General features: G+C 37.0%; 1 protein-coding gene across 4 annotated transcripts in view; it reads left to right on the top strand.

The window, feature by feature from the left end:
• LOC107585542 (cell surface glycoprotein MUC18) overlaps nt 1-14,816 on the top strand; it is a 34,048-nt gene that overhangs the window by 10,219 nt on the left and 9,013 nt on the right. For all 4 annotated transcript variants that reach the window (XM_016272594.1, XM_016272593.1, XM_016272592.1 and 1 more), the window contains exons 2-9: nt 10,470-10,588; nt 11,854-12,103; nt 12,218-12,288; nt 12,360-12,447; nt 12,534-12,713; nt 12,922-13,049; nt 13,374-13,509; nt 13,611-13,723. In XM_016272594.1, coding sequence (XP_016128080.1) covers nt 10,470-10,588; nt 11,854-12,103; nt 12,218-12,288; nt 12,360-12,447; nt 12,534-12,713; nt 12,922-13,049; nt 13,374-13,509; nt 13,611-13,723 — 1,085 coding nt within the window. The remainder of the gene's footprint in view (nt 1-10,469; nt 10,589-11,853; nt 12,104-12,217; nt 12,289-12,359; nt 12,448-12,533; nt 12,714-12,921; nt 13,050-13,373; nt 13,510-13,610; nt 13,724-14,816) is intronic.

Raw genomic sequence — 14,816 nt, 5'->3', positions numbered from 1 at the left:
CCTGACCCTAATAGCAGCCATTGACTAGCTTTAGCACATTGCCAATCATTTTAATAACTAAAGTCTATATATTTTTTAAATGGACAAACCCTTCCATATGTGGAAATGTTATGTTGCATATAGCAAATGTGTCAACACTGAATCGAAAACTGCATTTATCAAATCATTTAATGGGCTCTTCAGACACAGTAGTGTAATTTATGAGGCTCCCAACCTCGTAACCTCTGTCACAAAGACCCCTCCGTGTTCTCAGCTCAGGATTCACGACCTGAGAAATAGTTTTGTCATAGTGAATCCTTCATATATCCTCATCTGGTACAGGCCTGCCTAATCTCTGTAGAATGGTGCCTCCTTTCCCACTTGCAAGTGAAATGGACACTTGTGGGGTTAGTGGCTGATGACAGAGCGTGAATTGTGGAGCGTCTGGCTTGCGGGACAGAGGGTGCTCCATAATGGTCATCTTATCCCAGCCATCATATGGCCAAAGATGCCAGGCATTCCTCAGAGACTTCCCTCACTGTTTCCCTGCTCCCCCAACTAGAGTCTTTTGTGTCTCTGGTTCTTCATTCTGGACTTTTGCCATAAGTGTAAGTCATCCCCAGTGATACATACCACTCAAATCCCTCTAGATGGTTCTTTACACAACATATCAAATCCTCAACCACTGGCACCTTCTCACCTTTTTGCTGTAGACCTAAAACCATTAACGTGTTTTCTGAAATTCACAGCTGGCTTCAGAATGATTTTTGATGGATCATGTGACATTGAAGACTGGAGTAATGGCTGTTAAAAACTGAGCTAATGATATTATGCTTGCATCTGAGCTATGATTATTTTCTGTGCGACAAAATGCAGTTTCTAAACTGTTAGATTATTCCATCAGCTGTCATTTGTGTGGGCCATTGTGTGGTCTCTGCCCCTGCTCATGTTTCTGCCCAATTTGTTAGAGCAGGTGAAATGTCTTCGTGGCAGTGCTATAAACGTGAGTTTACTGGTTTAAGTAGCTCAGAGACAGATTTTAATAGTTACTGTAACTTTAAGAAAGACTTTTTTGCAATTATAATAATAAATGCATTGCAAACATGCAAACTTCTGCGAATCAGTGTGCACTTTTTAAGCTAAAAAAGTCCTGATCTTCAGTTCAAACACTACATTCATGTCTGTTTTTGATTGTGGACTTCCTTCCATCTTGAGCCCCCGGGGACCTTTTACAGGCTTGCAGGGATCCATTTGCATCCATGAAGTGAAGCAGGCTGTAAACAGCCACTGGCTCATGCTTTGAAGCCCTTCAGCCATTAGCTAGTGAACAGGGATAGATGTTCCTCAGGGAGCTGATGTTGACAAGGAAAGGCAGCTTCTTCTCTTCCTTCATTTCTGCAACTAAATAATTTATGGGGTTTCCTGAAACACCCATTTCTGCTGATCACAAACATCTAAGAAGCCTTTTATGGTCTGTGTGAATGTCTCCTTCTCAGGCAGACACAACAGCTCACAGTCTTGAGCCAACAGGAATGTGCTGTTTGAATCAATGAACTGCTTGAGATTTATCTTGGCATATAAATGTGAAAAATCATTTTCTTTTTGAGAAATTTGTATAGATCTAGTGACAGTGTAATGAGTTTTTGGGACAAACTGCCAATGATTTATAATTTATGGACATTATGCTTTTCTACTGAGGATGGTTTGGCAAGAGCTCATAGTTTTTCTTCTGATATTGCACTACTGCATTACAATGGGTCACTGATACTTGACTCTCCAGTAGTAAACTGAGGTTTCTGTGTTTAGACAAATGTGAGTCTAATAGATCACACTTAGGAAATACAAGAATGTTTCTGAAAGCAATTTTATATACAGAATGGGTGTTTCTTCAACTATTGGCACACATTTTGAAATGACAACATTACAGCTGATCTTGAAATGACACACAAATAAAAATATTCTGTTCACAAGTGATATTTACTGTTTTTCCTCATATCACACACATCTCATATTTATTTTCAAGACACCGTTGTCTCATTGGTAGCCGTAACTTTGACTAATGTTCTGGCAAGGTTCTCTCAAACACTCTTCTAACATTAATAGGCATTTGTTCAGTTATAATGAGGAATGACACTCTCAAAACGTTAGCTTAAAAACATTATTAATACATTGTTTATGAAATGTTTCCTGAAACATTTTTGTTGAATGTTCCTCTAAGTTTTTTTAAAATATTAATACAAGTTTCATGTGGTTTAGGCAATATTCAAAAGTAACTTTCCCATAATGTTTGCAAAATGATCAAATGAAATGTTCCTTTAAAGTTTTCCCTAATGTTCAAATAACCAAGAATTTTTTTTTTAACATTCAGAAAAACTAGACATTTAGATCACTCAGAGAACATATTTTTTAATATAAGTCCGATTGTATTCGTCTGAAATAAGAAAGTCATATACACCTATGATGGCTTAAGGGTGAGTGAATCATGGGGTGATTATAATTTTTGGGTGAACTATCCCTTTAAGTAGGCTGATTCAGATGTATTTTATAACTCAAGGGTTCTGTAAGTTTTCTCCCGGTCAGACCAGTTCTCTCTGTGATCTTCTGTTTAGATAATTCTGGCCTCCAGAATATGAGACTTCCAGTTTTTCTATCATCACAACATTCCATTTCTGGAGATTAAAAGATGTTTAACTTAACAAATGTTTTTTATCTTTGAATGCAGTGCATTTAATAGCTATCCCGCATACTTGTGTGTCACATAGTAAATGCCGCTTTTTTGGCACACTGGGAGGCTTGTGATGCAGAACCCAGCATCATGCCCATTTCTAGTGCACCAAAAAAGGAATGGGCTGCTCTCTAGTGCTCTGTCACGTCGGGTTACTGGCTATCTTTAGAGCTTAGATCTGCTTAACCAATGAGAGATCTCCATCGCGTATCCCATACTTCTCATAGCAAGTCATCACAATCAGTGCAGCATAAATAATGTCCTGCTGCTTGTTCCCATACCCCAGAAATCAGCAGCTATTTTTGCTGCTATTTTAGCATGATTCGTCCGAGACGTGGGAAAAAGGGACGGAAGGGAAGTGGAAGTTCATGGGAGGATTCTTGGGAAAAAAAGTCCACAGAGATCATTGCTAATGCACACCAGAGATGAAGTCCATTTGTTATGATTGTTGAGTTTTTATGTGGTGTGTGTGTATTTGTGAGCTCAGTCAGATGCTTTTTGCAAACCAAACAGGACTAAGTGCACCGTTTACGCTTTTAAATCTCTGAGGTTGTCGCGGGGGGCGACAGGCCGACGTGCCATGTTGTAGGTCGCTGGTGTGTGTGACACTCTGGGAGTGTGAGACGGAGTTTAACAGCTGCGTTTGTATGTATTATCTCCACTTGAGAGGAATAATAAAACACAGTCCATCTTACAGACAGTACAGTTTTGCAAGGTCATGTCAGCTCCAGCTTAGTCACTGTAAGATTTTGGGCTTATAAATAGTGATTATGTTCTCATTACTTTAACTCCGCCATAAAACTGCTGTAAAGATCTTGCGATAACATCAAAGCTTTGTATCACATTTGGCTCAGTCTGCTCTTCTGAAGGCCTTCCAACAGTCTGTCCATGTCATTCAGCAGCCTGGACTGAAGTATAGGAACTCCGCTCTAAACCCATTAAAGCCTTTTAAAAGAAACTCTGAACCTCAGGTCTGGGCAATAATTAGCTAGGAAGAAGTGCTTGCCATTTGTGCTTTAATAGAGAGTCCTACTTATCTCCATAGCACACCTGCTGTTACTGGTGAGGATGCATATACGTAGACAGACCTGACTTTCATGAAAATTATAAAAGGCTTAAAGACTGCTTTTAAGTGTTGTCCAAGAGATAAGCTCAGTTTTTCTATGCTAGCCTGAATGCTGGACCCATGAATTTAAACTAGCAGTGTCTCATTCAGAATAGTGCCTAAGACTGGAAGTGTGTCTCAAATTATTGAACAATGAAAGGTGGTTTGCTATTTCTAATGTACATTTTTTTGGATTATAGTTAAAAAAAATCCTTTCACAACAAACTTTTCCAAAAAGTTGCCATTGTATTATTTTTTATTAATGTACCAGTAACACATTTTAGGGTCATAAATGTAGCTAATAATAATAATAATAATAATAATACAATTAATTAAAACATATTTTTAAGGACCGTTACTCAATTATAAGATTTTTAAATCCATATCCGTTCATAGAAATGTTTTAATTTAGAACAAAATTATTTTTAAAAACTCTGCACTTTTGTTTTTGTAATTTTATTTTGATAACATTTGAATACAATTTTAATTTGTTTAGGTTTTATGGATTAAATTAAATAATAATAATAACAACAACAACAACAACAAAGGTTCATTAAAACTTGTTTTAAGGAACATCACTCAATTAAGAGATTATTTTATACATTTATCAATTTTTTTGTCTGTTTTTGTTAAAAGTTTTATGAATTAAATTTCAGTTATGATGGTAATAATAATAATAATAATACAGTTGATTAAAACATGTTTTAATGAACATCACTCAATTAAGAGATTTTCCATATATATTAAAATCTTAAAGGGGTGGTTGACTGGGTTTTTTCTAGGCTTGATTGTGTTTATGGGGTGCAGTCTAACATGTGTTCTTGCTTCGTTTTTTAAAAAACGCATTATTTTTCACATAATTTACCTTTATTCAGACCGACACCGATCTGTCCCTTCTCTAACAAACGCCTCGATTATTTCCTGTTTTTATGAAGCCCCTCCCTCAGAAATACGTGATGGGCTGAGATTGGTCAGCTGGCTCAGTGTGTTGTGATTCGCTAAACCGGCTCTAGAGCGCGTCTGAACATCCCGCCCCTCAAGCTCAGAATGTGCTCCGGTTGTATTGTAAACAATGACGTCCTCTATATTGCTTATCAATTTGAGCCCGATTGAGACGCAGAGAATATTAATGAAGAGGATCGTGCAGAACCTGTGCAAGTACTGCTCTTAATGGTATGTTTGTTTGTTGTTGTCCCATACTTTTAGATACGCTGTTGTTTGTAAATGCTACTGCTTCTGTTAGCTTTTAATATATGGTTTTATTCTGATTAAAGCTTTAATACAGCACAGCAACCGTACACACGTCCATGTATAACGCTTCTCATAGCTATGTGAAAATAAGTGTATAAATGGAACAGTTTGTTGGAGCTGATCTGACGATCTGAATGAGAGAGAGAGAGAGAGAGAGAGAGAGAGATGCAGAGCAGGGCGATGCGAGGAACAGGATTGAGAACCTGCTGCTTTTGAACATTGATTTTGAAACTTTTGAATCCATTAGAATCGTTAGAAGGCAGAATCACGATTCATATATGAACAGATTTTTATGTGCACCTCTAGTTTTCTCTTCCTCTTCTGTAAAGCAGCACAACATGGCCTCGCCCCCTTTGCTGCGTGTTCCAGGGGGCGGGGTTTATCTGGGTTTGTGACCTAACGGACCTGGGAAGAAGCTCGTTGTAGTCCCTACCAGTCGTTTTTGTAGGCATTAAACTGGCAGAATTTTAAAAGATGATATCTCTGTTTGCATTGAACTTTCAGCGCTGCAACTTTGCATATATTGTTTATGCTCCAACAGCAACATTACACACTAACTAACGTTAAAAAAGTGAAATCGCAATCACCCCTTTAAAGGTGCAATAGGTGATTGTCTTCAGAAACATTTTTCGTTATGCTGATTGAAAGTCTCTTCACATCCCTATAGCAATCATTAAGTTAAGTGGTCTAAATGTATTTATCTGTATTTATATATTCTGTGGAAGGTGTAGGACCAAGAAATGTTCATCCAATCAAAATGTTCGGCCCGAGCGTTTTAATATGCTTTCCTACCTGCCTGTCAACGTATGTATTAGCATACCTCTGCACACCGGTTCGCGCAGACAGGATACGTCATCAGCGCGATCACGGACGCTGTGCAGACAGAGTGAGAATGGCAGACAAACATCAACAACCCGATCTTCCTTCATGGTATTGTAGTACTTTTAAAGTTTTCTCACCTGTGAATGACACATGATGTAGCCCAGCGGTTCCCAATTCCAGTCCTCGCGCCCCCCGCTCTGCATAATTTGCATGTCTTGCTTAGTTAACACACCCAATTCAGATAACCAGCTCGTTAGAATTGAGCTACGTGCATGAACTGTGTTCCGATCGATATGATCCCTACACAGTGTTCATTGCTCCCTACTCCCTGAGTGGGGGAAATCCGTTGACGTTTACTTCACTTCGGAACATGGGCTGGAATTGGGAACCGCTGATGTAGCCTATTGTAGTAATGTTGTCTCTGGTATACTGATCTGTGAGTGTGTATGCGTTCAGGGGGCGTGGCTTTGGACGGCGATTGCAGGGAGGGTGGGACGTTGGCTTTCAGTGCTATCAGGCTAAAGTTAGCATTTTCCAAGATCTCCTACTGCACCTTTAATTTATAAAAATATATAAAAACCTCAGCTGTGCAGTACTTAATTTTTGATATTTTGTTTCATGTGTCTATTTTTGTTAAAATTGTAATAATTTTATCAGTATAATATGTTGCTATAATTGCATCGGCCTACTTTGAAGTGCTGTATTTTTTAGTTATGAATGCCTGTGTCTTTGGGCCATTGCATGTAAGCACACTGGCATGATATGGAACCTTTTCATAGTGTCAATCACACCTGATACACTGCTGTTTTACCTATTCTTAGATGTGATAAAGCAGGACGTGTCAGCTAACACTTGTATTTGCTCCATGAAGTAATGTACAAGGAAATATTCTCTATTAGCACAGTCATTCTCCTGTCTGTTGTCCCATAACAGAAGTCATCGCCCTTGGCAGCAGAATCTCAACTAGCACTAGATAATCTGCAGAGCCAAATAAACAACCCTAATAAAACAACTTGTGCAGCATTAGGTATTAAACAAACATCTGTGAGATTTGTGAAGAAAACAAAATTAATCAGAGGATGTGGTAGCTTATACTGCAGAGCTGCTGTAGGCCGCCAGCATTTGTTTATGCTGTAACTCTGTGGAACGTTCTATAAATAAAGCATGTGATGATTGATAGAGTGGCTCCAGCACTTCAATTTCACTATGCAGTGGTGGTAGATTTTGTGTGCTTATGAATAAAGTCAACTTAACTTGGAACAATGGGAGCATGACATACATCTGGAATCCACAGGAGACAATTGAAAAACAGGTGCATTATCCATTAACAGTATTGACAATGACCATTTATAGGCCCCTATATGATTGTACTGGAGCTGAGGGTTGTGAGGATCATAGGGATCATGGAATCTGGAGAATGGAGTCAGACCCTCAGCCTGGGGGGATTTTCTGTGTTAAAAATTTAATGTTTGGGAAGAAAGCATCCATTTATTTCCTGTTTCTAGGCCCTGTTGTGCTTGGCTGGCCTCAAAGGCTATTATAATAGAGATTTCTATAAGATTGCAGACTTGAGCTCATTATGAGCGGCTCAGACTAGAATATGTCATGTTTGAGTGTGTAAGTGTGCTTCTCATACATGCTGGACTGTTGAATTGTCACAAAGGTCAAACAAGTTCAAATATCCCATATAGCACTGAAATATGTTGAACAAAAATAAGTCACATTCGTATATCAAGAAAACTGATAAGCCAAAAATGTTTATGTCATGGCCAATAACCGATAAATGAACAATATTAATATGTAATATTATCTTGTCAAAATAGAAAAATATTACTGAAAACTAAAATCAGTTTTAAATGCTATTAGGAAAATGTCTATTCATTTATAAGATTTAGTAAAGATTATGTTTAACAGTGTTAATTTGGCTAATTATCCTACCGAGAACTTTTGTTTTGGGAATTTCTGTTTTTTGTTTTTGTTTTTTACAACATAAATATAGATAGGACATACGTATATATACTATCCCTTTAAGTACTCTATTATAACTTGTCCTCTCTAAAACGGATATGGGAATAATATTGGAAAGGACTTTTAGAAAATGTTTATATTTTGCATTTTGTACTAGTGTCTGCATTTAATAGGTGTTTAATCTGAATGGAAAAATAGAGGAATAGAGTCTGAACAATTATATATAACTCATAAAGTACCAAAATATTGTGCATCTTCCATGTATTAGTGTATCTGCATGCATGCTAACGCACACGTGCGTAATTGTGTTAAGGCGTTCCTGCATCTGTAACTTCCTGGCGACAGCTGTTCGCTTAGTGTGAAGTCAGGATTTCATGGGGTGATTTCTATTGTCTGAGGAAAAATTCATTCTTTAATTTAAGACTCGGTCTCTTTTTCTTCTCCAGCAGTCACAGGATGTGCTATTTTTATTGTCGACTTTGTGTGAGGTTAAAAAGCTGGAACAGCTGCTTAGTATTGGGTTCATCTGGGACTCATAGACATGTCTCACAGCTTTACTGGGAAATGTGTAAACCTTGAGTTGTGTCTTCCTGCTCAAAGTCTTCTGTTTGAAACCCTGGCAAAAACTTTGGCTTCATTGTTCAGACGTCCAGGTTTTGTCCAGTACTGGTGCTCTGAAAGGAGAGCTTATTTTAGTAGCTTACTCAATAGACTGATGACAGAGCAACCTATGTGTAATGGTTATCTGCACTCCAGACTGTGGAGACACCAAACTGTCAACAGTGGCTTGTGGGCACATTATTAGCTCTCCTTTTTTGGCCATTCTTTTTTGTCTGAGAGCTTGTCCATGCTTAAAAAGAGTGACATACTGAGTCTGTCTGAAACTCTTAACTATAATTGAAGCTAGTTATGATGTTCTGCATGGTTACAGCTATAGCATCTTGGCAGACTTTCATTTGTCTGCAGGTCTTTCTTCAGTTCACTGTTACTTTTTCTTATCGGTTTCATTTCATCTCTGTAATCTGTGAAATTCAATCAAAGGAAATGCTGGTCATTATGACGCCCAGTTCTGTATATTTATGTTTAAAGATGATTGCAGATTTGCATGACATAAATGATTCTTAGCTGAAAGGCGGATTTTGAAATATTTTATATACAATACCATGCAAACGTTTTTTAAATATCTTATACTCACCAAGGCGACATTTATTTGATCAAAAATACAGTAAAATTGTAATATTGTGAGCTTTTATTACAATTTAAAAGAACTGTTTTCTATTTGAATGTATTTTCAAATGTAATTTTTTCCTATGATGGCAAAGCTGAAAATTTCAGGATCATTACTCCAGTCTTCAGTGTCACATGATCCTTCAGAGATCATTCTAATATGCTAATTTGCTGCTCAAGAAAGATTTCTTATTATCATCAGTGTTGAAAACAGTTATGCTGTTTCATATTTTTGTGGAAACTCAACTGATACATTGTTTTTCAGGATTCTCTGATGAATAGGAAGTTCAAAAGAACAGCATTTATATAAAAAACTAAAATCTTTTCTAACATTACAAATGCCTTTACTGTCACTTATTATTCATTTCATCCCGAATAAGAACAGGCTATTAATTTCTTAAAACCAACATATACAAATTGCCTGTTCAACAAGGGCAATATTTTGTCGGTGTGAGACACTCAAAAGAGGACACAGCATTAGCATGCTAACTAAACCACCACTACTAAAAATATCAAAATCAAAGATTTCAAAGGTTTATTTAAATTTGTTCGAAAAATTCTTCAGAAAGTCTTCAGAAACTTCAGAGACAAGGCATTATAGATACCTCAGTCCTACAAGGTGAATGTTTGGTGGCAACAACAGAGCGTCAGCCTTACGCTAATGTCGCTAATGCACAGGAAATGCCTTTGTTGGGAGAAACTAATCAGATTTCTGTAATGTGAAAGCATCCGTCATACTCAATTATCCCCTGTAGTGCCCACTGGATCACATAGGGGCCAGAAAGGCCATTTACAATATATTTGAAAGGTTACTGAGGAGCACTGGTGCAAAATCAATTGGAAATGCGAATCTAGATTATACACCCGCTCTGTGAAGTGTGTTAGCAATCTCTTCTCCTCACAGAACAAACAAACAGCATGGATGTTTTTGTTGTGTCTTGTAGTGATCAGACTTTTGAATAGTTTCAGCCTCCTCATGATTCACAGAGCTTTAAGATGCTTTAAGGGAGAGAACAGCTCATTTCTGGCAAACAGTTGGTCACTTATTCTCTAGATAAATCGAGTCTTTCTTCCTCCTGAGGCGTGACATGAGGGAATGCTACACATGAATTTGGACATGGGTGGGCTCAGTGAATTCCACTCATTATATCTTCTCCCACAAGTGCTTTGCTCCCACTAGATCGGGCATTTGACATGGGAACATGGGTGGTGCGGTCCAATCAGAAGTGGTCTCCCCATGCCTTATTTCCTGTTAAGTGGTCACTCCATTCAAAGGATATTATGAAGGGGCTTAGGCATCACAAAATCTATCCAGGAAATGTTGACCCTTTTACTCAACAGATTTGGCAGTATAAAGTTTAGGTCTATTGACAAATCCTTGTGTGTTTTCAGCATGGGCCGTGGTGGATGTGAACATGGAAGACCGGGTGGATGTATCTTTAAAAGGCCAGGCTGAAATCTCCTGTATCTACACTCTGATGGAACCAGCCAAGATGATAGTCTGGTTTACGGTGAGAAACAGGCCCATTCACACGTTACATTATTTTCATTCACCAATATCAGCTAAATGGGTAATTATTATGAAAAATGCCCTAAAACCCTAAAATCAAAAGATGAATGAAGAAATGAAACAAGATTTTAAGGCTATTAAGAATAGGCTAACGATTAAGTGCATTTTCTCCAGTTATCATAACTATAATACACAAATAAAATGTCTTTATCATTTTTTAATTAAAGTTAGCTTAAGATCAGTTTAACAATTACTACTGCAATGTATATTGTAGTTTACTAATTAAAAAAATTACAATGTATTTACAATAAATAGAAAATTTGGTCACACTTTATATTAAGGTCCAATTCTCGCTATTAACAAACCATTAACTATGACTTACATCAATAAACTCCTAATTTGCTGCTTATTAATAGTTAGTTAGGTAGTTGTTAAGTTTATGGAGGATTAGGGATGTAGAATATGGTCATGCAGAATATGTGCTTTAGAAGTACTAATAAACAACAATAATAGGCATGCCATTAGTTAATAGTGAAAATTAGTCCCTATACTAAAGCATTACCAAAAATAATTACATTAAGAATATTTACTACAAATACAATGATTTCATTTTTCGCTGAATGAGATTTTTATTTTCTATAGTACTTAACAGTAGGAGAAAGGAGTGTTTAAATAGATTTAATATTCTTTAATTTTATGGCAATTTTATCAGTAGAATTTCAATAGAATGTACACTAACGTTCAAAGGTTTGGGTCGTTTTTTCAAAAAGAAGTCTCTAATGCTCACAAAGGCTGCATTTACTGTATTTGATAAAAAATACAGCAAAACAGTAATATAGAAAAATAGTATTACAATTTAAAATTAATTTTCTGATTTTAATATATTTTAAAATGTAAGTTATTCCTGTGATCAAAGCTGAATTTTCATCATCATTACTCTAGTTTTCAGTTTCACATGATCCTTCAGATATCTTTCTAATATACTGATTTGATGCTCAAGAAACATTTCTTATTATAGTCAGTGTTGCTCTATGATTTTGTAGATTTTTTTTTTTCAGGATTATTTGACAAATATAAAGTTTAAAAACAGCATTTCTTTTCAAATATACACCTTTTCTAATATACTGTACATATTTTTAACTGTAATTTTGATAAATTCATTGCAACCTTGCTGAATGAAAGTATCTCAACATCCCTAAACTTTTGAAGGCTAGTGTACAAATCTAGTCTTACAATAAATGTTGAAGCTTTTTTGAATTTGTACAGAAATCACCTGGCAGGGACCAAAGCAGGAGAAGAATCTACTACTATGATAATCAGAGCGAGATCATTGACGAGGGCAGTGAATACGCTGGGCGGATCAACTTCACGCACTCTCATGAACCGCAGAACGCACGCGGAAGTGCCCTTTTGATCATCGACAATGTGCAACTGAGTGACCAGAAGGAGTACATGTGTACCGTGCATGATGTGTCGACAGACAGCGGTGAAGGACACACTCGTCTCCAAATATTCAGTAAGACAAATCAGACTTGTTTTAGAAGAGCCTGTCCAGGCTAGAGTATCATAATAATATGCCTCTTGACCTATTCTGAGCTTCATCCTAACACCAAATCTCTCTGTCCTTTAGACTCGCCATCTCTACCTGTGATTGAAGGTATACACATGGGGATTTCTGTTACTGCGGAGGAGCCATCAAAGGTAGAGCTCCAAAAAAAAAAAAAACTATGTACATTTTATGGACTTTGCATAATATTGGTGTTTTCACTCAGGTTGCACACTGCAAAGTGGACGATGGATATCCCAGACCCAACATCACATGGTACAAGGACCGATTCCCTCTCCAGCAATCAGATAATGGTAAATACAGGACCATTAAGTGAACATTCTCCAAAACAAAATGTCATTTAATGATAATAACAAAAAAAAATCTGAATCCCCTTTAGAGGTAAAGATCTCGGAGTCAGAGACAACCAAAGCAAACGGCCTGTTCACAGTCGAGAGTGATCTGTACATTAAGGCTCAGAGGACAGATAAAGATGCCTTTTTCTACTGTGAGGTCAAATACTTTGTCCCCGGTGGAGTAAGAATGACAGAGTCCAAGGAAATCAACATCATAGTTCACTGTGAGTCAACATCCTTCTAGCCTACATTTACTTTTAAGGCAAAAAAAAGAAAAAGAAAATAGTCATCATTTGCTCATTCTCGTGTCGTCCAAATTTCTATGACTTTCTTCTGTGGATTGATTGATTTTTGAGCACACAGTGCTCTGTGCTGCCATCTGTTGGATACACAAAGCGCAAGAGTATCTTACAATTTCATTTCATTTTTCAGACCCTACTACAGAAGTAACAATGTACGTAAATCCACCTGATAGGCATATAAAAGAAGGCGACACTGTGGAGATCCGATGTGAGGGAAATGGAAACCCTCAGCCTGTTTTTACTTTCACACATAAAGGGGTAATATATGAGCTGAAATCACTGCCTAACGTGTTTATTATGCCTGCTTAACTAAATACATGATGTTTAATAACCACGTAACTAATATTATCTTATAGCTGTATATTATTAGCCATATGAACATTACTTTGACTCACTTATCTCTGACTGATAACAGAATACTTTCTGATTGTAACATTTTCTGTAAAGCTGCTTTGAAATAATATGTATTGTAAAAGTGCTATGCAAATTTACTTGAATGCCAGCTGTTCCGAAATCTCTGAACCATGTGAAAAATATTTATTGGCTCACCTGCAGTTCTAATTATTCTCATTTTCTTTCCAGGAAGAGTTGAGCGCAGATAATGAAATGCTGCTTTTGGAAAATGTCGAGCGGTCAGACAGTGGGACGTTTGTGTGTCAGTCATATGACTTTGACGCAGGCATTGACACTGAGGACTCCATCAATATCACGGTGCACTGTAAGAGCATGTTCCTCTGCAGTTCCTGTGCCGTGGCAGATGTTGGTGAGATGTCAGCTTTTATCTTCATGGTGACTAACACCTTTTTTTTTCTTTCTTAGACCTGGATCAAATTGTGGTGACACCAGAGGAGACCGTTCTGAACCAGGGAGAAGATCTTGCCTTAACCTGCAACGCTTTGTCTTCTTTACCCACACTGACAGCATGGTATAAGGTACAACAATAAGATGCAGTCAAAACTGATGATTACACCATGCTGACCTGTAATAAAATATATATATATATATTTCAAAATATACAAAGAAATGGCCAAAAATGCTGGTATCGTCTCATTTTTTAAATTTCGGTACCAAAGTCGGTACTTTTTGGTACTTAGTACTTTCCGCGGGGTCTTAAAAAGTCTTACATTTAGTTGTATCAAATTTAAGGCCTTAAAAAGTCTTAGATTGTACAATAAAGTCTTAATTATGATTTCAAGAGGCCTTAAATTTGGGTATGGAAAGACCAGAATTGCGATATGGCTGAATGTGACAATTAAACTTCAAAAAAAGGCTACGATTTCATTAAATAAACATGAGCGCTGCATGTTCAAAGTCTGGTGCTGTGCTGCTTTGTGTTCTGCCGTTACCGGCAGAATATTTCTACCAAACGCGAAAAGCAAACAAAACACACCTACAGAGTGCACAGTCTGCAAACATAGGTGAAGTCAGTTAATATAGGCTAAACTAGTGCACGCATTTAGAGTGCGTTCTTTCACTGCATGAATCGGTCTATTAAAATGCATTTAGAATTATCACATAATTCAAGATATGGGGGCAGAAAATGTTTATATTTATATAATTTCATATAGTTAATATCACACGAAGAGTTCAGTTTTTTTCTCCAAAAGTCAACATGATTACAAATGTGATACTGATTTTATACAACAGTTCAATAAACCCGAATTACAAGGTCTCTTAATATTAAGACATACGCTGTAGACACTGTATTTCCTACTTTTGCTCTATTTCGCCAAAAGAAAGCAGCACTGTTTTACGTCTCTGAGCAACATGACTATTACGTTCCTGAATGAATCAAGCGTTTAAATGATTCAGTTCAATCGCAATGACTCACTTATTAACAGTGACTTGCTGCCACCTACTGGCGGTTTTAATTTCACATTTAAAGTATCTTTTCATTTAAAAAAAATAATTTCAAACATCAGATTTCGATGTTTTATGTTTAAAATATCAAAACATTATTCATGCATTTGTAACTGCAGGTATTCCATCTCCCTCTGAGCTGCATTAAAGAGTGTGTAAATACAT

Source organism: Sinocyclocheilus grahami, unplaced genomic scaffold (genome assembly GCF_001515645.1).
Source record: "Sinocyclocheilus grahami isolate Dianchi unplaced genomic scaffold, SAMN03320097.WGS_v1.1 scaffold72.1, whole genome shotgun sequence".
Classification (NCBI taxonomy): domain Eukaryota; kingdom Metazoa; phylum Chordata; class Actinopteri; order Cypriniformes; family Cyprinidae; genus Sinocyclocheilus; species Sinocyclocheilus grahami.
Note: the sequence above shows the minus strand (reverse complement) of the source record. Positions and strands in the feature narration are given on the sequence as shown.